We start from the raw sequence: 20,741 nt of genomic DNA, 5'->3' as shown, positions 1-20,741 counted from the left end.
CCCCTTCAGTACCTCTTCAGCTCTCTGATCTACCGGACTGGACATCTGCTTTGTCATTTCTCTGGATTCTGCCTCTGGACTCCTCTGCTCTTCTGGGTCTGCTGGCTTCAACTCATCAGTCTGCTCTGCCTCAATCCTGGAACTATCTGGTTGTGGAGAAGTGATCCGACTTGTTTCCAATCCTTCCTTTGGGCACGGACAGAACTAAGAACCACAGATTCAAGCAAGCCGGTTTCAGCTGACGAGCTGAGCAGTCAATAAAAGTGTTTCATTTTGAAAGACATCTTGTCTGTCTGAATCATAAGTCCTACTTTCTGAGCCTTTACACATAAATAGGCTTCTGGGAAAAAAAATGTCTGTTTAAAAATGTCTATTTATACATCATTAAACGTTAGGAAAATGCGGCAGAAAATTATATTAATATCAAAATTCTTCATATTTCAGTAGTGGCCATTCAAAATTGCCCCACTTTCCTTGATGGGTACTTGGCAGGTCCTTGGCTGGTCCTTTTTATTACATCAATCTTTGTACTAAAATATTCTTTCTGTCATGATTTGTGGACATTAAGATCTAAAGAGAAGTGATTCAGTGTAATTCAATTAAAGGGTGGAAGCAGAGTAAAAAAATATGCAAGATGGGGTCACAACAGTGGCTGGAAGTTGGCTCCAATTCGGCTGGTGTTTGCCTGGGAAGGGCCTTTTTGAATGTCAGCTACTGTAGGAATTCAAAGTCAGAGAACTGATATGAGTTTGAAGGCAGGAGAGTAAATACTGTTGATAACATACTGTAGTATATGTATCATATTTTAGGATGAGTATGCAAACAACAAAGGGTCTCTCCTTGAATTTTCCATGTGTGATGTTTAGTCAAGGGGTCTCCTATCCCCATGCTGGCATATAAAGGCACAGATCAGCCTCCGGCCTGCAGCCTTCGCAGCAATGACCTTCATGTGGGCAATTATGTTTGGGAGCTGCCTCCAACCTGAGCTGATTCCTGAGGTGGTACTTGGCGCCGAGTAGGCCACGCTGTGACTCACTGAACCGAAAATAAAACGCATCTTAGTAAACAAGCAGCCTGGGCGATGAGGACAAACCCAATGTGTATCAGAGAACTCTGGAGTGGATGGCATGATGCTGGAGGTTCAAAGGATCAGGTTTTTAAAAATCAAATCCTAATAAGAAAAGAAAAAATAAGATGTTTCTGATTTTTTTGCTGTTGTTGCTTGCCTCTTTTGATTTTAGTTTTTATTTCATCTATTTCACATCTACATTGTTGATAGGACTGCAAAAAAATACTTATGTAATACTGCCCTCTGCTGGCAAAACACAAACAAATACACAGTTTTATATTAATGCATCTTTAAATATTTCATTATTCAATTAAGTTAAATAATTAAAAACATATAGCTCGCACTAATATATGTGCATCGTTTTTGTTACTGTGAATGCGTCATACCCTTTCTTTCTATCTTTTATTTTCTTCTCTCTGGAAAACGTTTCTCTCCATTGCTCTCCTTTTCCAAACTATGAGGGGACCTTGAAGTGGGCCTTGTACCATTTTGCTACCCTTCCCTCGACCTCCTCAGATGAAAAGACTCAACCTTCTGGGCGCTTAAGTGATTTTTTAAGAGTTTCCAAAGAGCTCAGAGAAACCCAGAATGCATGAGTCTTTTCTTTCTGTATTTTCACAGCTTTTACATCTTTTGCATTTATGTCTTTTCTTTTTCTCTCAGTTTCTTTTTTGATCTCATCTTTCTATTTGATCTTCCTCTTTATTGGGTCCCTTTCTTCCATTCACCACTTTTATTCTCTTTTTGTTCTTGTCTCCTTCTGTCCTTCCACCGTTTCCCTCACTTCATCCTTCTTTTTATCCTTTTTATTAGTCTTTTGTTCATTCTCTTTACAGCTTTTTTTTTTTTTCCTTTTCTTGTTGCATCTGTGAAGGTAATTTTAAATCCTTAGTATTTGCATTTGCACAAATACTTTCCTTAATTGCTACCTTTCTATTCCAACTAATTTGTTTTATATATTCAAAAGTAGAAATATCTGCCAAACCCAAAGTAACTTTATTTAGTATTTCCACATAAAAGGTAAAAATATAGATTTTTCTTCTAAATTGTTAACCTTTTATTTAGAGGATTCAATTTTGTATAAAATAATGGTAGCTCAATAATACTAAATTTTGCTAAGATATGGATGCTTTAGGATCCAGAATTGTTACAAATATATATTTTGAAATAAGTATCTAGTAAGTGTAAAACTTGTTGGTTTAAAACTAAAGCCTTCGACTTTCAAAGCAGCACAAATGTTGCAGGCAGCAGTGAGCTGTTCACAGATTTTCCCTTTTTCTCACTTTCCTTTGGTTCTGGTGTTAAAACCACACAGTTCATCACATTGTCAGGAACTTAGTTGGGAACTCGGCGTGACTGGTCCTCTCACACCAAGCGTGGGTAAAAATGTGCAAAACGCTCATGTACTTTTTAAGATACCACAGTAACAACCCTGCAGGCTGTAACAGGCGTTAAATGAGCAGACCTCCATGTTGCTGAGGGTCTAAATGAAATATTAGTTGAGCGAGATAAAGATAATGAAGATGGGAAGACTGCATTACTCATTTTCCTCCACCTCTCTGATGCTAATGACTTTTTTTTTAACGGCATGTCCGTCTCCACGGTAACAGATGGCGTTATCAACGTGGGGTTAGTGTTAATATTCAGTGACTGTGACGGTTGTTGGGGTGGCTGAACCCTGGTTGGAAGGCAATCTGCTCTTTTTCACAGGTCCTCAGGTTGGAAGGCAGGCGGATGGGTTGATATAGCAGAAAATTAGGGAGAGGACGGTTTCCCTGATCTTATATATGATCTGTCTGAGCCTGTTTCCTAAAGTTACATTTGAAAAATCAGCAGATTTAAACAGAGGTCCGATTCTGATCAATGGGGGAAACTGTCATAAAGCAGGATAGATGGATAATCAGATATTTTCACAGACTCTCCAGACTAATAGACAAACAACCTCTGGTCTTAGTAGGGACTTTGTGGATAATTGTAGGCTTTTTGCACCTTTTTCATAATAAGTAAAAACTCTTTTCTCCTGCTACAAGTAAGGAAAGATGTAAATGTAATTATCTATAAAGTCATCAGATCTTATGCAGGGAACGTTAGACATCACCATAGGTAGACAGTAAATGCTACCTCAGCCTTACCAAATATTTGTCTGTAAAATGTTGAGCTTAGTACTGATAGGAAAAGAAAGATGGTCGCATTTTTGCTTGGGAACCCTAAACAAAGACAATGGAGGTGGTTTCATTTAGAATATTCAAAGAATGAATGTTTTTAATACATTATTAGGGATTTTTCAATCAAACTAATAGATGTACCCATGAAAAATAGTGAAATAATTTGTAGCGTATTTTGTCATTTATTTATGTACTTAAAGATTTACTTTTTTTATCTAAAACATATATATTCATTTTAAGATTTATTTGTATATTTATGTAGAGACCAAACTCTATGGCAAGTCGTTTTTTTTTTTTTATCAAATAACTAAACAAGGCTGTTAATAGATATTTCATTAGATAAATTCATATTATCTTATTCTTATGCATTTTTTTCTAAGGTTGAGATTTTTTGACTATTTTTTTCTATAATCTTTTTACTGCTGTAAACACCAGAATTTCCCAGTTTTTCTATTCTATTCTATTCTATTCTATTCTATTCTATTCTATTCTTTAAACAAGATATATTTATATATTTTACAATAATAAAATATATTTTTTACATGAAGAATTATTCATTTATTTACCAAAGCTTTATTTCAAAATACATTTTTCTACTTAAAAATGTATTTATGTCAATTAATATATATTTTAGAAAAAATGTAAACAAATTAAGATGTTTATGATTATTCAATTAATATTTTTCCTTTATTTATGTATTTACTTCATGATATATTTACTAAAGGTATAGTGAAGGGTGTTTTTTTGCAGGTGGATCATCAAAATAAGTGGTCCTTCTAATTGTCAATCATTCTGGTGATATGTTCCCAATTTCTACTTACCGGTGGTGAGTCTGACATAGTGGAAAAATTGCAAATCTTTTGGAAACTAAGCGATGCAAACAGCACCTTTTAAACAGAGTGTGAACAAGGAGAAATGGGCTCATGCAGGCTCTTGCACACGTTCAATAGATGTTCCCTCTTGGGAGCAGGTACAGGGTTGTGCATCAGCATTTTTATTTATTTTTTAAATAAGTTTATTTTACTAAAACAGGAATAGAAATGAACTGTCAGAACATCTGTCAGCGTAACCCAGAGCAGTGATCTACTGGTTGACCAGCAGTGTTAGCAGTAGCTGCATAGAAGTAACACACGTTTATTAAAACAAATAAAGGATGCATATCCAAATATTCTCTTAAAATCAAGTACTGAAAGAAAAAAAGAAAACAAACCTTTTTTTATGTAATATAACCTAGCAGAGTGGGGCTATAACTGTATTAGCTTTGAAGAATTACCAGGTTTCCTTCAAACATTTAAATTTAGCACAGCTATTTTCACACTTTTAAAGAAATACCTTAGTTCAAAGAGTTTTTTTATGTCTGGTAACATAAATTAGAGCAGTTTGTGAAATGGTATGCAGAATATTAGCAATTGCATCAGCAATTTTGCATAATACACATGCTAAATTTTTAGTATTTTTTCAGTCATATAGGTCAAAGCTTTATTCATTTAAATCCAACATTGGTTTTAGTTGATAATTAGAATAACATTGAAAAACTGATTTATTTTTTAAATCAATTTAAAGAATGAAATCGATTATATGAAAAGTTTCTGATTCCTGGAATGCATCATTGAAGGATATAAATGTATCTGGGTTTATAGAATAATTTCTGGCTTTTGCTTTGTGCATTGAATCGCCAATAAATAGAATCCACGTTTCAAAGACATTCATATTTATATGCAGCTGCAGCTCAACCCAGCAAAAAGCAAAAAGTACACTGTAATGGAAAACAGAATTTCATCTTAAATAAAAAAAAGTAGGAGTAAGAGAGTTGAAAGCAGTATATAAATTATAAATTATTTTAGCTTATTTATTTTAATCTTTATATTTTCATCAACTTGTTTCAGTTAAATTCTGTATATTCCGCATCTTTCAAGTCTTAAACAAGCTGGAGGATACAAAAAAAAATCTCTGAGGTTGTCAGCATCAAGCCCTCCAAATGAAAGAGATCTTTTAGGTTCTTCTTATTCTTAAGGGATTTGTGTTTTTCCGACAACTCACTCACAGCAGACTTCATTGAAAAGCCCTCCCACTCCCTTGACCCTGAGCAAACGGGATTTAACCAACATATATATGATAAAAATGTCCTAGAATAACAAGTTACTTAGCAACAGCCAACATGGTCATAGCAGCAACTGAGCATGAGGAAGCAGGCGAGGAGAGATCATTTGGAGTAAGATTCTGTGTTTCACTATGCATTCAAACAAATGCATAATAATAGACATTCAAATAGACTAGAATTGAAAGATTGGTCTCAATAGAAATAAAATGTAATCTTACATTTTGATTAGTTATGCATATTTAAGGTCTTTTGAAGCCATTGAATGTGATTTTATTTAAAAATATAAAGTAAATTCAAGTATATTCAACCTTTTATTCATCTTAAAAGTCTGATATAATACAGATAAACATGTTGGGCTATATTCTTTAAAAGGAGCTCATTTTTATCTAGATATACTTCGCAACTTATGTTCAGAAAACAATACTAATGTTAATATGAATGTCAATATGAAAATGTAGGTCTGTATAAAAGTATTCATGCATTTATCAATATCATATAGTGGTTAAAAGAAATTTGCAAATGTGAGGCTGAGTCCAAAGTTTCATTTTGCTGCATTTTTCTTCTTCTTACCTAATTTCAAAGCATATTTACTGGTAGATGCTTTGTAGAGTTTAGGTTGAAAACATTTAGAAATCGCATTTTTAGAGAAAAGAAGTGACAAAAATAGTCCCAAATATTCTTATAATCTCTAGAAATCTTGATGGTTTTCCTTATGCCCTGTTTAAGATGTATTTCTCCACAGTAGTTGTTAGCTAAACTTTATAGATCACGTGTTAATGCATATGTTATTTCAAAACAGATCTATGTTTTTTAAAATAGTCACCCCACCTCGGACACACAAAAAAATAAAGTCAGATCTAGAGATGCAGATTTAATATTAATGTCTGTAACAGTCCTCATTATTAAAGAAATTTCAAGATATCTGTAAAAATGGGACCCTGATTTCTAGGGGGAAATGTATTCAGTCTTTTTCTGTATTAAATTGAATACATTTAAAGCTTTCTTGAACAGCAGAAAAGTCTAAATGAGTTTAATCTAAACTTACACTTATTCTAACCCTTAAACTTGCATATTGCATATCAGTTGGAACTTGTTCTGTTTAGGACTTCCTTTTCTGAATTTATGCCACCCTGAAGTTGCCTTTATGGATATACCTCTGTACATTCGCACACATCATACATAATAAGGGAGATGTTTATAACAAGTTCTTAAAAAATCAACAGTGACGATAACATTAATGCCAACAGAGCTCTGTTATCAGAAAACTATCAAACTATCATTAAAAAAATGTGGATCGTTGCGTCCCTAGTCAGATCACACATTCATGCCTGAGGAGGTATGTGAGAGTGGCACACTTTTAAGTACCAAATGTTATCAGCTCCCTTTTTACAGAGTGTACGGCTCTATACTGCTTCCCCCCTTGAAGTAGACCAAAATGGTTTCCAACATCATCAAATCCTCGTTGTTTCATCCAATAGTGACAGTAATTTTCCTAACAATCATTTGTCCAAATCAAGTGATTTCTTTAGGTGTTTATATTTGCAAACCCGTGGCAGTAGGAGCTCTGACTTTTTCCAACATGTTTTTCAACGCCGACCCGTCCGTGTGGTTACAATTTTTTTGTAGGTGCCCAATGCTAAAATGACATAATTTGCCAGGGTTGATGCGTCATGCATTGCTCCACAAACCTTAGCTTCTACACAATGCAGTATGGTAACAACCTTTCCCCAGGCGACAGCCAAACAGAGACATGCTTGTCATAGAGGCAGAATCGGTCATAAGAAACACATCTTCAACTACTCTATTGTTCGGTAGCAGCTTGTTTTAAACCACACACTTTGCACCTGTCGCTGAAAGGCTTAAATGGAAGCCATGCCATGTTATGAAGCTCTCTATGCTCTTTGTTTGAAGTAAGCTGTACACCAGAAGAACTTTCAAGGTCTGTAGCTATTACCTCAGAAAGAAAAGGCCTCTACCCTAGCATCTAGTCAGTCCACTTTGACCAGCGGGCGATTTTCAAAAAATTAAATAGATTATTTTTATAACTGCGCATATTTTGGTTCCCTGGAGTTTTTGTAGCTGCAGCGTTACTCTCAGGTTAGAGTTGGGAAAGCGACAGCATCAGAAACAACAAACGACATCATAACCGCAGGTGAGTGAGCAGTTTGTTCTCAAAAAAGGAATAAAATCATCTGTTGTTTGGAACTGCAGGGCTTTAAGTTCTCTGCTGTAGTGGTGGCGCGGCAAATGCAGGTGGGGATGTTTTTTTATTTTCGTTTCTTTTATTTTTTGGTAGGGAAAAATAAACCCAGCGATAACTCGGACTGCAGTGATGACGTGTCTTATGGAGCCTAGGCGGAAATTCAACTGAAGAAACTCATTGCTTTCCTACATCCACCTGCGACACTACGCCAATCAGCTTTGAACCAAACCTCCACGAAAGCCAATCAGCATCCAAAGTTCATCTTAAAAGGCTTCCGATCCGCTCTTGGGCAGGCGGCGGATGCGCTGTGTGACTGCATTCAGGTGATACCATTTTAACCCACCTCCAGCCCCTCCTCCACCATCGTAGCTAAAGCTTCATCAGAGTGTAATTCCTCCCAGACTCTTACTGCGTTTTTCCTGTCTCATCTCAACCAGTCCGGCAGAAGACCACCATGTTGAGCCTGGTACTGCCAGAGGTTTCTTCCCAACAGGGAGTTGTTCCTCTCCACTGTCGCTTCATGCTTGCTCATAATATCCAGGTTCTCTCAACCTGTGTGATCCAACTGGACTTCCATCTTCCAGGTCCCTGAGTGAAGCTCTAGTATCAGCTGGATCTCCCCATAAAGCTCAGCAGACCGTCTCACTAACCAGCAGTCTACAGACTGACCAACTTCATCTCCACTCCACCACCAGTTTCAGGCCTGGGGGGGAAACAGCCCTGTTATTTGCTCTTGTTCATGCATATCTATTAACATTAAGCGCTATGTTTGCTGCCGAGGTCTGAGCGCCAAAGACAAAGTAATTGTATCAATAAATTTCTCCTATTTGTCTTTTCTCTTCATGTGGGTTTTTCTGATTGAATTGGGGCTTATCAGAACACATTATTACCCAACCACAAGTTTGAATAGCGCCTTGTAAACATTAGCAACATGCAAGGCAAGTTTATTTACATGCGGTTGTATTAGAAGAAATGGTGTTGTGCATTGAAATGCGTATTTTAAAATGGTCAGAAGCGTGGCCCCGTTTGTTATGGCTTACCTTAATAAAGAGGAGGGGAAATAATCAGAAAAAATCGCAAATTGAAGTAAAAATGAAGAAACCTGAGATTGCATTTTTAGGCCGTGTCGCCCAGCACTAGTTACCACTCAACTTCTACTGAGCTAAAATGGCTCCACCCTTGTGGAATGTAAAAGAGTGACCCACTCTAGGTAGTACTGTAGGGTTTGAGTGTGAAAAAGGGACCCATTCTCTCACAAGCGCTAGTAAAAGACGGCTGCATACCTAAGGTAATTACAGTTCAATGATTTGCAGTGTTTAGGGAGAACTTTAGGCTATATTGTTGGCATAGCCTCAATATTTAAAATTAGTATAAACAGAACAAATTGTGCAGTTTAAACTGCAATGCTCAACTCATACAAAACAGGTTTGGTTCTTAACTGGGGCAATCCATTGAAACTGAGCCACTGCTTTACGGTTACTTAAACAGCTTCTGTATAATAAAGACAGAAAAGTCTGTTCATTCTACAGCATGTAAGACTAGAGGACATTAAATGAAACCCGCTCTGGATCTGTGGAAATACTCAGTAAAGAAACATGTTTTTTGGGAGGCTGTATATTTCCCCTCCCTTATCGAGGGTCCCTTCTGTCAGATTACCGTTGTCAAGGATTACACTTTGCCTTGCTGTCAGTCCTCCACTTCTTAGGGCTCTGCTAACACTCGAGAACCACTTTGCTTAAAGTGCAAGCAATGATAAAGCACTTTAATCTCACAGACTTTGCTGTCAATGTGTCTCTGCCCAACGTCAACACAAGGTCATATTTGATTGTTGAAAAGACAGGTTGAATAACATTTGGTTGCCAAAATGTGTTTTTGAAGATACATTTCACACCGGCGTACGCGTAAAACCGTTTCTCCTCAACAGTTCAACGCTTTAAAGCAGCTCTTTGGCAAAGCTCTCATTTCCATAACACCACCGCTTTGAATAATTTGGCATTCACTGTTTTTTAAATCTATGCAGTAAAAAGAGCTGAGTATTATCAAACTGAATGTTTGGAAGGTTTCCTGTTGCATAAGGGTGAGTTTGACATAAAAAAAAGATAAAATAAAAAAATCTAAGATTTGAATGAATGGGAACGTGTGAAATTACAACATAAAACAACGCTTTGCTGGTTTTCACCATAAGATCTGTCACTATGTGATCAAACAAAATAAGATCTTACCTTTAAATGTACAATTCATGTTTACAGAATATCCTTTAAGATGGATAAAACTCCTAATAGGATGTTGGGTGTACCCCGTTTTCAACAAAAATTTTCTAAAAGGGTTGCATTTTGCAAGGTTCACCTATGAGACATCAATGCATGCAGATATCTGTTTTCTCTTAATTAATTTTTAATTTATCAGTAATTACAACAAACCTGAAACACAATGAAATATCTAGCATTTTGTTGATTGAGGATAAAGCTTTGAATTAAAGTGTGTCGCATTTTTGCATCAATCCAGTTTTTTACTAAGATAGAAACTGTTAAGAAGATGGACGTGTAACTTCTCTCAGCCAGTGTGGTGCACCTTTTTATTTGCTAATGTTAACCAAAGGCCTTCTGAGCCTCTTTGCCCCTTAGTGGCAACTCATGGAAATTTGGCTATTTTCACCTGTATGCCTTAAAAAAAAAAACTTTAGAACACATCATTGGATGATAGGTTACCATCAAATCGCACACTATTTGTAAGCCTGCAGGAGTTTCTTCCTGACACCTAGCTAAGACCTGCACATGGTGACTTAAAGGTATAGTGGAGGATTTTTGCAAACTTTTTAAAAGACTCCACTGTAAAAAAAAAAAAAAAATGCACATGCACTATGCGTGCAAGAGCATGTATGAGCCCATTTCTCCTTCTGCGTGATCTGTTTAAAAGTTGCTGTTTGCATCACTCATACAAGCTTACTCTCCAAAAGTAGATTTGCAATTTTGTCCAATTTGTCAGTGAAAATGGGGACGAGCATGTAGGACAGCCTTACATAAACATATCACCAGAATGATTAACAAATAGGGGGATCACTTATTTTGAAGATCCACCGGGAAAAAGAACATCCTCCATTATACCTTTAGCAAATATATATATATACCTTTTATTGTTTTGCAGATATAAGTTGTTGTTTGTGACGGAATTTGTTGCCAAATAGAATCCAACTCGTAAAGATCCAACCTAAATATAGTCAATTGACCCCCAAAAAGACATGTTGGATCAGAAGTAACTATTAGCATACAAGGTGGTCTGTTTGTTAGCACTTCGTGGGAGCTGGCTCAGAGCTCTTCTCCTGACTGTGTGTTTCCTGGACGGGGCCGCCTTTTACAGCTGCTTTTTGTATCTCTGCTTCTGTCTCCTTGAACCCCAGTCGGCCTCAGCAGATGGCCGCTCACACTGAGCCTGGTTCTGCTGGAGGTTTCTTCCTGCTAAAAGGGAGTTTTTCCTCTCCACTGTCGCTACAAGCATGCTTAGTGTGAGGGATTGCATCTGAGTCAATCAGTTGATGCAATCAACTGGTTTTCCTTAGATAGAAAACTTTGAAAGAATCTGACTGTATGATCTGGTGAACTGTAAAGTGCCTTGAGATGACATGTGCTATAGAAATAAACTGAATTGAATTGAAATGAATTATTAAATTTTAGGGTTGATTCGTATTGTCAGCAACAGGTTTAATCAGACGTTTTGTAAATTCAAATGTGAAAAAACGCATTTTGTAAATGACAATAAGAAAAAAATTGCATTTCACAAATGAAACATGGTAAAAAAAAATTCATAAAAAAAATGTTTTGGGAGTAACATGCTATTTTAAAAAATTTTGTTATATCAAATATTTGTTACATAAAATTTTTTATGTTTTAATTTCTATTGTTTTATATTTTGTTTTTCTATTTTTATTACAGATATAATATTATCAAAAGTATTGTTTTTTTCCAAAATCCTTTTTATAATACTTTTCATTTTCGAGATTGTTAAGATTGAGTGTAACGGATTGCATTCTTTTCCATTTGGGTTTCACAGACCACAATCTATTCACTTCAAGTCCAATACAAATACTTGCTACTGACAAAAAATACATACCGGTATTTAATTCATTTCATTTTTAATTTTAACTAAATTTAAGAAAGCAGCTATGTTGCTCTCAAAACCTTTTTTTTTTTAAAGAATGTTTGTCAAAGTTCTGGATTACCTTTTTCACAGATTTAATTAACAAAATGTGTTTGTTTTTAATTTCCATTTAAAAAAACATTCATCACATTCTTTGGAGCAAGACTCACTCCATACCATTGAAAAGGATATAGTGTTTTTTGTTTGTATTTTTGTATTGGCAATTGTTTTCTCTATCAAAAATCATCAGTTTTGATTAAAAAATTTGTGTTATGGGTTTTAAAGTGTAGAAAAAACAATGAGGTGTGAAGAAAAGCTTAACGAGGATCAAAATATCTATACAGAAATAAGCTGCTAAGAAGGTGAAATTATCTTCTAATGTAGAGTCAAGATGTAAGGTGAAGAGAATTATTTCATTCCTCTGAGTCATGACCTTTTTAAAACCCTTAAGTAGCACAGAAATGCAGTGGAAATATCATTACATGGTTAAAGCCAAGTCTGAGTGTAAAAAGGCAAAAGAAAAGTACTTTCCACTCAGCAGCTCGGTACAAGCCAAACACGTGAGAGCTCTTGACATTTAAATTCAATTCAAGAGACGCAACATGAACAGATTCATCATACCTTGCTATCTCTGATGGGCTGACACTCTATCTGATGCGACACGGATGCAGTTTGGTTCATCTTGGCTTGTCAGTTTTCACAAAACACTCCTCAGTCTGACAGCCAGACAAGGCAACATTGAAAAATCCTGAAGTGGCGGATCAGAGGCAAAGTTTCCCCTGACTTCCTGTTGTTTCAGCTCCTGCAGATTATTCTTGAATCTTGAAGGCTGTAGAGCTTCTCCACTGGAGCAGTTGCCTCTCCTCCCTGAAGCTTCACCAAATGTAACACATTTACACCAACAATCTGTTTTCCCTCCTTTGTGTCTCTCTCCGGCTCTGAATAATATCAATGCATGTACAACCAGCTTCTCCCCTCCTTCCTTTTCTTCCTCTCTGCTCGCCTACCCTTCTATAGCAACGATGTGCTGTTTCATATTCAGCTGACGGGCAGCTCATAAACCAGGATGTTTGCCAGTGCCTCCCACATATGAAGACATTTCTTGATCAGAATGCAAATTTGCTCCAGGCAAGGATTTTGCAGGCTCATACATCCAACGCTCTGAGCGTAGATATTAACTTTGACACACTGTGAGAGATATATTCCTGTTGAACTCAACCCTAACCTTCCAGAGCCACAGTTGAACTGTGTGCTGAACCGATTGAGTAGAAATGGAAAATACTGTCAAAATATTAAAAGAGCCATAAAATCCCTACATGTGATCACAGAAAACCGTGTAGAGCAAAATACAATAGCATGTCGATCTCCCAGTCCCACTTACAATGCTCACACATTCATGCGCGGCACAGGTCATTAAGCAAATGTGTTGGCGTCGGCATCTGGAGTTAAACTTTCAACCGTCTGGATCGTTAGTCAGGGTTCTTTTCCCGCTGAGCTCCATTCCAATGCCTAAAACCAAAAGACAGCTATCACTGAAGACAAAGCTTCAGGATCTTCAATGTGTCGCATATATCTTCCACTTGTAAGGATATCTGGTAACTGGGCAACCTGAAAATGTCTTACCTAGCTAGATATATATAGCCATGCAAGTTCTATATTTGCCCAGTGGAAAACATACAGGTGGGACATGCGTGGAAACGGTGAGAGTGTGGCGCCCACATTACTGGAGATGAAGCCTTAATTCATAAAGACACCAAGATGTTTGAATATTTGAGCATTTGTCATGTTGAAAAAAAAACAAGTCTGAAGGGAGAAAAGGACCACAGCATCTGAGACAGTAAAGAAAATACCTGGATTCCCTCTTCACTGTCATTAAGTCTTGAGCCTCTGTCTATGAAAACCACAGGTAAAATGGAAATGCGCAATAGCCCAGGTTACTGTAGGTCCATACCACACTGAGAGCTGGCTCAAGGCTGTGCCAAAAAATAGGGACTCAACTCTTGCAGGGAGTAAAGAAGACAGACCATAAAGGCTTCCCTAATAACTCAGCCAGCATAGATCCAATGCGATCCAGTCAGAATTACCATAAAAGTAGAAAAGACATTAAGAGTTCTCACTAACGGCTAAGGGTGAGTATTGGCATGGGTGTTGCAATACGAAAAATATGTCACGATACTTGGGTCACGATACAATATTATCAGTGTCTTTAAAAATACACAGGATATGGGCACATCTGGGAGCCCGACTGATAAAGGAGAGCTATCTGTAATCCTGAGGCATATAGGCAAGACGCATATAGGTCAGGGCATTGATGGCGTGTCAGTTTCTGATACGGACAGCTAAGCATCCACCTGATGCAACACATAGACACATAAGGTATAAGAAGCAGGAAATGACGTTGTTTGGGGCTCAATCTTTGCCGGATGCTCGCTGACGTTTTTTGAGCCCACAGCTGTGCAAGCTCCAAGCATTTTCTCTGTCTTGTAACGACCTGATCTGGAATAAACTCTGTTACTTTTTGACTCCTGTTTTTTATAGTCCTTTTTACATTGTTTTACCCAGTTTGAGTTAAGAGTAGTAAGCAACTTACTCACAGGAAAAGAACCGGTGGGGAATTCCCGAGGCGCAACTGCCTTAGAGGGGACATGCCTTCCTCATTTAACACTATATATTGCAATATTTTTCCCAGCTATCAAAATAAATGTTCTAAATAAAAAATAACGCCCTGTAAAGGTTCATCAGAAGATATTAATAATCACGTTATATTTGTATCCATGTCAGTCCATGTTTTCCACTGTGACTGCCTCAACTACAGATATGGTAAATATATATATATATATATATATATATATATATATATATATATATATATATATATATATATATATATATATATATATTATATATATTTTATCTAAATCACTGTAAGTTTGATGCAGAGCTCTAACTTTTGTGCAGATAACTTTCGTATCCAGTGTAATGTTCTTTTTTCTGCAGTCATTAATCCACAGAGCTAATGCAGACTCCATCCTTACCATGGTCTAGTTGCGGACAACTGCAACCATTTTTGCATCCTTATTAAAACGTTTTGCTGCTGTCGTCCTTATATTATTTTCCTCCTTCTTTATAGAACAAACAGAATATTATTTGATTCCATAATGGCGACCTTCAGCTGCATAGCTTTTACCCTCCTTTAGCTTGTCCAGAAGTTAAAGTTAGCTTTTTCTTCTTCCTTTTTGGCCCGTCCACAAGTGCCTTTGTCTGTGCAGGACGTTTTGTCGACATTATGGGTTATACATGTATAATAAAATATAAAATCGTAACATTATTGACACACAGGTAGAGAAGAAGCATGGAGACTGTTTAGCCAATCAGAATGCATGACATAATGCACAATGCAAATCTGTAAAGCAGCAAGGCCATGAAAGGTGAACCACATAACGAGGGTTTACTGTATACAGTATTACTAAATCGATTTTTATCCTCACACCCTACTAACCGCTAGCTGAACCCAACTAGGGGTCTGCAGTTCATACAGGACAAAAGAACCAATGTAAGATGCTGGGCGGCAAAAGGTGTAAGCAATGCAATAACCAACTGGCAGGAAATGTCTCCGACCTCTTTTCAGTCATGGATGCTTGACTAACAGTGAGGCTATAAAGGGGGAGTGGCAGCCTAGTGGTTAGGACATAGGGGTTTGAATCCTGAGATAGGGAGTTTGATCCCCCCACTGCCACTCTGGGCAAGACCCTTAACCCCAAACTGCTCCCCGGACGGCGCATTATTAGAGTATATAAAATCAAAAAAAAAGGGGAGACCTTGTCTCCAATGTTGAATATCAGAGTAAAACATAGGCTGGAGGCCCAACTGTCCAAGTAGTAGTTGCCACCAGTTGGGGCAAAAGACCTTCAGATAAATGGGTACCGGTAATTGACATTACCAAAGTAAAAGCAACCTTGAAATCACTGAATGTAAACAGAACTGCTGTGAGGGACTCAATGCCACAGTCTCCCCAAACGTGGATCTCCACAGTCATGGGAACAGTTCTATTGTCAAACAATTAGACCTTCAGGCTTTTGTTAGAGGATTTCAGCTTTAGGTATGACTGTCTGAACAGACCCTATCTAAATAGGTAGTGGCAGTTCATTACTTGTCAATCAGCACCACCAATCAGCTACGTAAACCTTTTTACCATCATTTCACCTGGCTCAGTTCAGAAGAATGGTGCATGAAGTTTATTCCGTCTGGGCTTGGAAGTACTCCTCCCCTTTCATATTTCTCGTTACTTGCTACCGTAATCTGTTGCTGAGAAATTTATGGCCTGATCTATAATTAATTAGCTGACCCTTTTCAATGTCAGTAGTCATTTATTATTTATTATTATTTTCTCATGAAAATGTATCGCATGGCTTTTTTTAATAAAATTTTTGATCATATTTCTAAAAATGTCAAGGAGTAAAGTTGAAATTTCATACATAAAAAAAAACATAATAATGAGTAAATCATGTTGTTCATGTTTTTAAATACTATATCTGGGTTAAGTGATGTTTTGAGGTATTGACTGAGAGCATTAACGTCCCACATCATGTCGGTTTTTATGCTAATTAATCTCTGCAGCAACAGCATGGATCATGTTTTGATGGCTACATCTGGCAACTCCATAGAACCGCAACATTTAGAGAATCCAGCTCTCCTGCAGTGATTGCTAGAGGAAGTCTAATGAAAGGTTCACACGATGCAGGAAGCAAGACTTTAGCTTTGAAACCAATCTTAACACTATAGATAATTTGTAATTTGCAGGCTGGAGTAAAAAAAAAAAAAAAAAAAAATCTTCATGGAGAAATTGATTTAAAAAGAGACTCCTCATAATTACTCCGTATTTATGTCTTGGATGTCCCTCAATTTAACCATTTATTTGAAGTCACTCCTTTATTTTCTCATTAAAACAGTTAATTTCATACTATGTTGCTTTTCATGGAATAATGAAATGCTATAATCGCAGTGGAACGTGTTTAATTAGAGCAGTGGTGCGGAAGCAAGAGTAATCAGGACAAACATGCGAAAGCTGAGCAGTTAGTCATTACATGGAAATTGTTTCTGAGCCTTCCATGTGCATACAAAGCACTGCTTCAAAGAGTTTTAAAAATAGTCCCTTAAGTTCTCCATGATTGTTTATGTTGTTGTAATTGGTGTCTCTTCTTTCTCTCATTTCATTTATTTTTACAAAATTTGTAGTGTTGCGTATTCGTATATATTCACCAACGCCAAGAAAAGTGCAACACAAGACATAGAAAAAAGAACTAGAAAGATCTGACAAGTAATAAATGAAACTAAGCAGCCTCTAAATGCTGGGGAGGTGATCTATGGGACTGGAACCATGTGAGAACAATCAGAAATCAGCACAGCCCAGTGAGGTCATGTTAAAATTGAGAAAACGTAGTCCCAATCCTCATTTTTACCTCTGAACCCTCTGAACACGTCAAGGTTCACTAAATTTAAAAGGTCTATATCATGCAAAATCAAATGTTTGGATGTATTATGTAAGTTCCAATCCTAGTCCTTCATCAAAGCCATGCCCAAAGTTGTATTTCATTTGATTTATGTCTGAGTAATCCTCATAGATTCTTCTCTTGCTGAATAACTATTAACACAGCAGCAAGTGCCCATTACCGTCCCATGAAGTAGACGGTATTACCCTATCCCCTGCTACCTTGACAACACCACGTCCACTTACTCCCGTCAGCTTTCGGTGATGTGAGGCAGGGCAATTATTTCTCCTCATAGTTGAGGCAAAATGCCTTGAAACTCCTAATCCTAATCTGCACAGTGACAGCAACTGTTGTTAGCTGCAAAGCTCTCATACTTGATGCTGGATTAAAAGACTTCTCGCCAAACATATTCTCATTATCAGTTCGTATGAAATTGTACGAAAAGTGATGCACACTATTTCGTACGTTTTGGACGTTTTTCCTCAAAAAAACAGATCAGTGCACGTGCGCTGGCAGACAGACAAAAAAAGCAGATCCGCGGACGGACGTAAAAATGGGAAATACAGTGCAATAATTACTTCTTCATGTCTCTAACTATGTTGCTTGCTGTTTTATATCTTAGGGTTAGGGTTAATTGTATGTTGAATTCAAAGTTATTGAATGGTGCGTAAGATGCGCATGGGCATACGACGAAAAAAACGTCCAAAACGTACGAAATTACGGTGCATAACTTTTCGAACGATTTCATACGAACTCATAATGAGAATACACTGTCTCGCCTGAAGTGGTGTAGTAAAAGGAGATCATGAAATGGGCAAGTAAGACAACAACTAATGTTTCATAAAGTTAAAGACATGTTTTGAGCCATGTTTTAATGTCAAGCTCTACTTCAGCATTCCCTGGTGTCACAGTTTCCTCAACAGACTTTGAGTCTTAATTCAACATTCAGGAGCAGAAAACTAATAAAAAGTGTTCATTTCTGTTTTCCTTTTTTTTATTTACATAAAAATGTTTTTTTTTTTTAGTCTTTTATGGATATTTATATATATACTGTATGTATATATTCAAACATGTAAAAACTTTTTTTTTTTTTTTTTAAAGGAGGTAAATTATTTTTTGGTATCTCCTCCTGCCAGCCTTGCATGTCGACCAACATCCTGCTCCTTTGGACTCATTATACAAACAGTACTTGTTCATGCAGTTGTTCCCAAACCGTTCAGCATACTGTATTAAGACCCCAAAATGATAGATTGAAAAATAGATAGATATAATATCATTTAATACAATATGATAAACTTTATTTACTGTATAATAGGATTTGTCCTTCATATACCTCACAGTACCCAAAATTGATAATAAAATCCAAATCTTGAGAACCCCTGATTTAGAACAAGGGTTTGCAAACTTTTTATTGTATTTCCATTCTATTTTATTACTATTCAATGGAACATTTAAATATTCATTTTTACATTTTATAAGTTAATGGTTTATTTTCTATAATATTTGAATCAAAATAAATAATATCTATCATCTAAAATACAAGTACTCTTAAAAATCAGTATTTATTTATTTCATGATACATTTTGGCCCTCCATACCTCATTAACTGACAGTGATAGTCAATATCCAGTTGTGCCCCTCCTCTTTGTGTTTCCCGACATTTGCTAATGTTTCAACTGTTTCCTCTCCTCCTTCCTACTTGTCTCAATATTTTTTTTGTTTCATTTCTTTTCCTCAGCTTTCATCATTGCCTTACCTGTGAAATGTTGCTCACTGAATCACAGCTGAGCTTAGATTTTTACTTCCTATGGGAGACAAAGAGATGCCGCCTGTCTCCTGTTCAAGGCCTCCTCCCACACTAGATCCACTCTGCGCTATATTATGATAAAAAATCTAAAAAGAAACGCACACACACAGCTGCAGGTTCACATTTTCTTTTGTAAGAAGGCTTTAATGGACACCATTTTTCACATTGAATTAAAAGTAATAGTAAACTCTGCTAACTGTTAAAAAAATCCATCGTACACTTTCAGTGCTCGCCCTGCAGACATACGGCTTTAACCTTTTGAAGAAAGGTTTATGAGAACAGAAGGCTATTTAATACTATAGTGGAATAATAAATGAGAACATTAAGACATTTAGTGCACTGACCACTCACTTTTTCTGGGTTTAATGGTACCTATGAGTCCCTTCTCTGGTTTCAGATGTACAGTTTAAATGTTGGAATACAGTCTATTAGAAAAGCTGCGTCAGGTTGGATAACTGAATCTGTCCTGACTGAAATGTATATTTAATGGCATTAAATTTCTTTCAAAGGCTCAGGCAATAAGAGCAGGCTTTCATCAGTTCAGTAGCTATAATTTGTCCCAGTATGGGCAATTTTTGGGCAGTAGTAGTACACCTTTCACGCACACATTCACATTTCATGTATAAAAATATAAATAAATGAATAAAAAACAAAAAAATTTAAAGAAAAGAAACACAAGAAACATAAAATATTATAAAAAGATAAAACTAAGGTGGATAAAAGAGAAGAAAATAAATAAATAAGTGAATAAATATGTGCATTGCAGGGGATGAATAAGAGCATAGGCCTATATGCATGCAACATATAACTATCTGCTTTTCCTAGTTAGCAGCTGAACAGCAGAGGGAAAACTGCAGTGTTTGTATCTACTGGTCCGAGCTGGTGGATATTTAAAACGGGAACCAGAGGGTAGAAACTGGAATTCGCTATGTAGGGGATGGGTGTAATTATCCAAGATGGACGCAGCCTTCCTAATTACCTGTTCTTCATACATTTCAGTGATGTTTTTCTGTTGAACACTTTTGATCTTACTGCATACCTTAATAATCTAGGATGTGACATTTTTATTCTTTACATTAAGAAGAGCGTACCAGCAGATGTAAAGCTGTTCCAAGGCAAGGCAAGGCAAGGCAAGGCAAATGTATTTGTATAGCACAATTCAGTACAAAGACAATGCGAAGTGCTTTACATGATTAAAATACAGGAAGATAAAACAGAATCAAAGCAAGTAGGAAAAAATAAAATAAAGAAATACAGAAACAAAATAGAATATTTAAAAACAGTTGGACTAAAGAAAATATGTTTCAGTTGACCTGTTTAACTAGAACAGTCGAAGGCAATCCTAAACAAATGTGTTTTTAGTCTTGATTTAAAGGAACTCAGGCTTTCCGCACTTTTACAGTTTTCTGGAAGTTTGTTCCAGATAAGTGGAGCATAGAAACTATCCATTTGAAAGTTAAAAAATAAATGCTGTTCTGAATTAAGCATTAATAAATATTCTTTTAATAAAGCATTGCAACTTTTAAAGCATTAAAAAATATATACTTTTGTCCTAATTTGTCAATTCTTTAGTGATTTTGTATTTCTATACATCCAAAATACAATTTATATATATATATATACACATACATACTGTATATGAATTAAATTTTTCATCAGAACTCTGGCTGCAGCATTTTAGATCAGCTGAAGGCTTTTAACTACAGTTTGTGGACTTCCTGATTGTAAAGAATTACAATAGTCCAGCCTTGAATAAAAAAATACATGGACTAGT

The 20,741-nt window shown here is 36.4% G+C and overlaps 1 protein-coding gene across 1 annotated transcript in view; it reads right to left on the bottom strand.

The window, feature by feature from the left end:
• Positions 1-12,641, bottom strand: part of LOC107086444 (inactive dipeptidyl peptidase 10-like) — a 102,848-nt gene extending 90,207 nt beyond the window's left edge. The window contains exon 1 of the mRNA XM_015377388.1: positions 12,294-12,641. Within this exon, the coding sequence (XP_015232874.1) occupies positions 12,294-12,353 (60 nt within the window). The 5' untranslated portion in view covers positions 12,354-12,641. The remainder of the gene's footprint in view (positions 1-12,293) is intronic.
• Positions 12,642-20,741: the final 8,100 nt, after the last annotated feature.

This window comes from Cyprinodon variegatus, unplaced genomic scaffold (assembly GCF_000732505.1).
Source record: "Cyprinodon variegatus isolate N-32 unplaced genomic scaffold, C_variegatus-1.0 Scaffold153, whole genome shotgun sequence".
Classification (NCBI taxonomy): domain Eukaryota; kingdom Metazoa; phylum Chordata; class Actinopteri; order Cyprinodontiformes; family Cyprinodontidae; genus Cyprinodon; species Cyprinodon variegatus.
The sequence above is the reverse complement of the archived record's forward strand: the minus strand, read 5'-3'. Positions and strand labels throughout refer to the sequence as shown.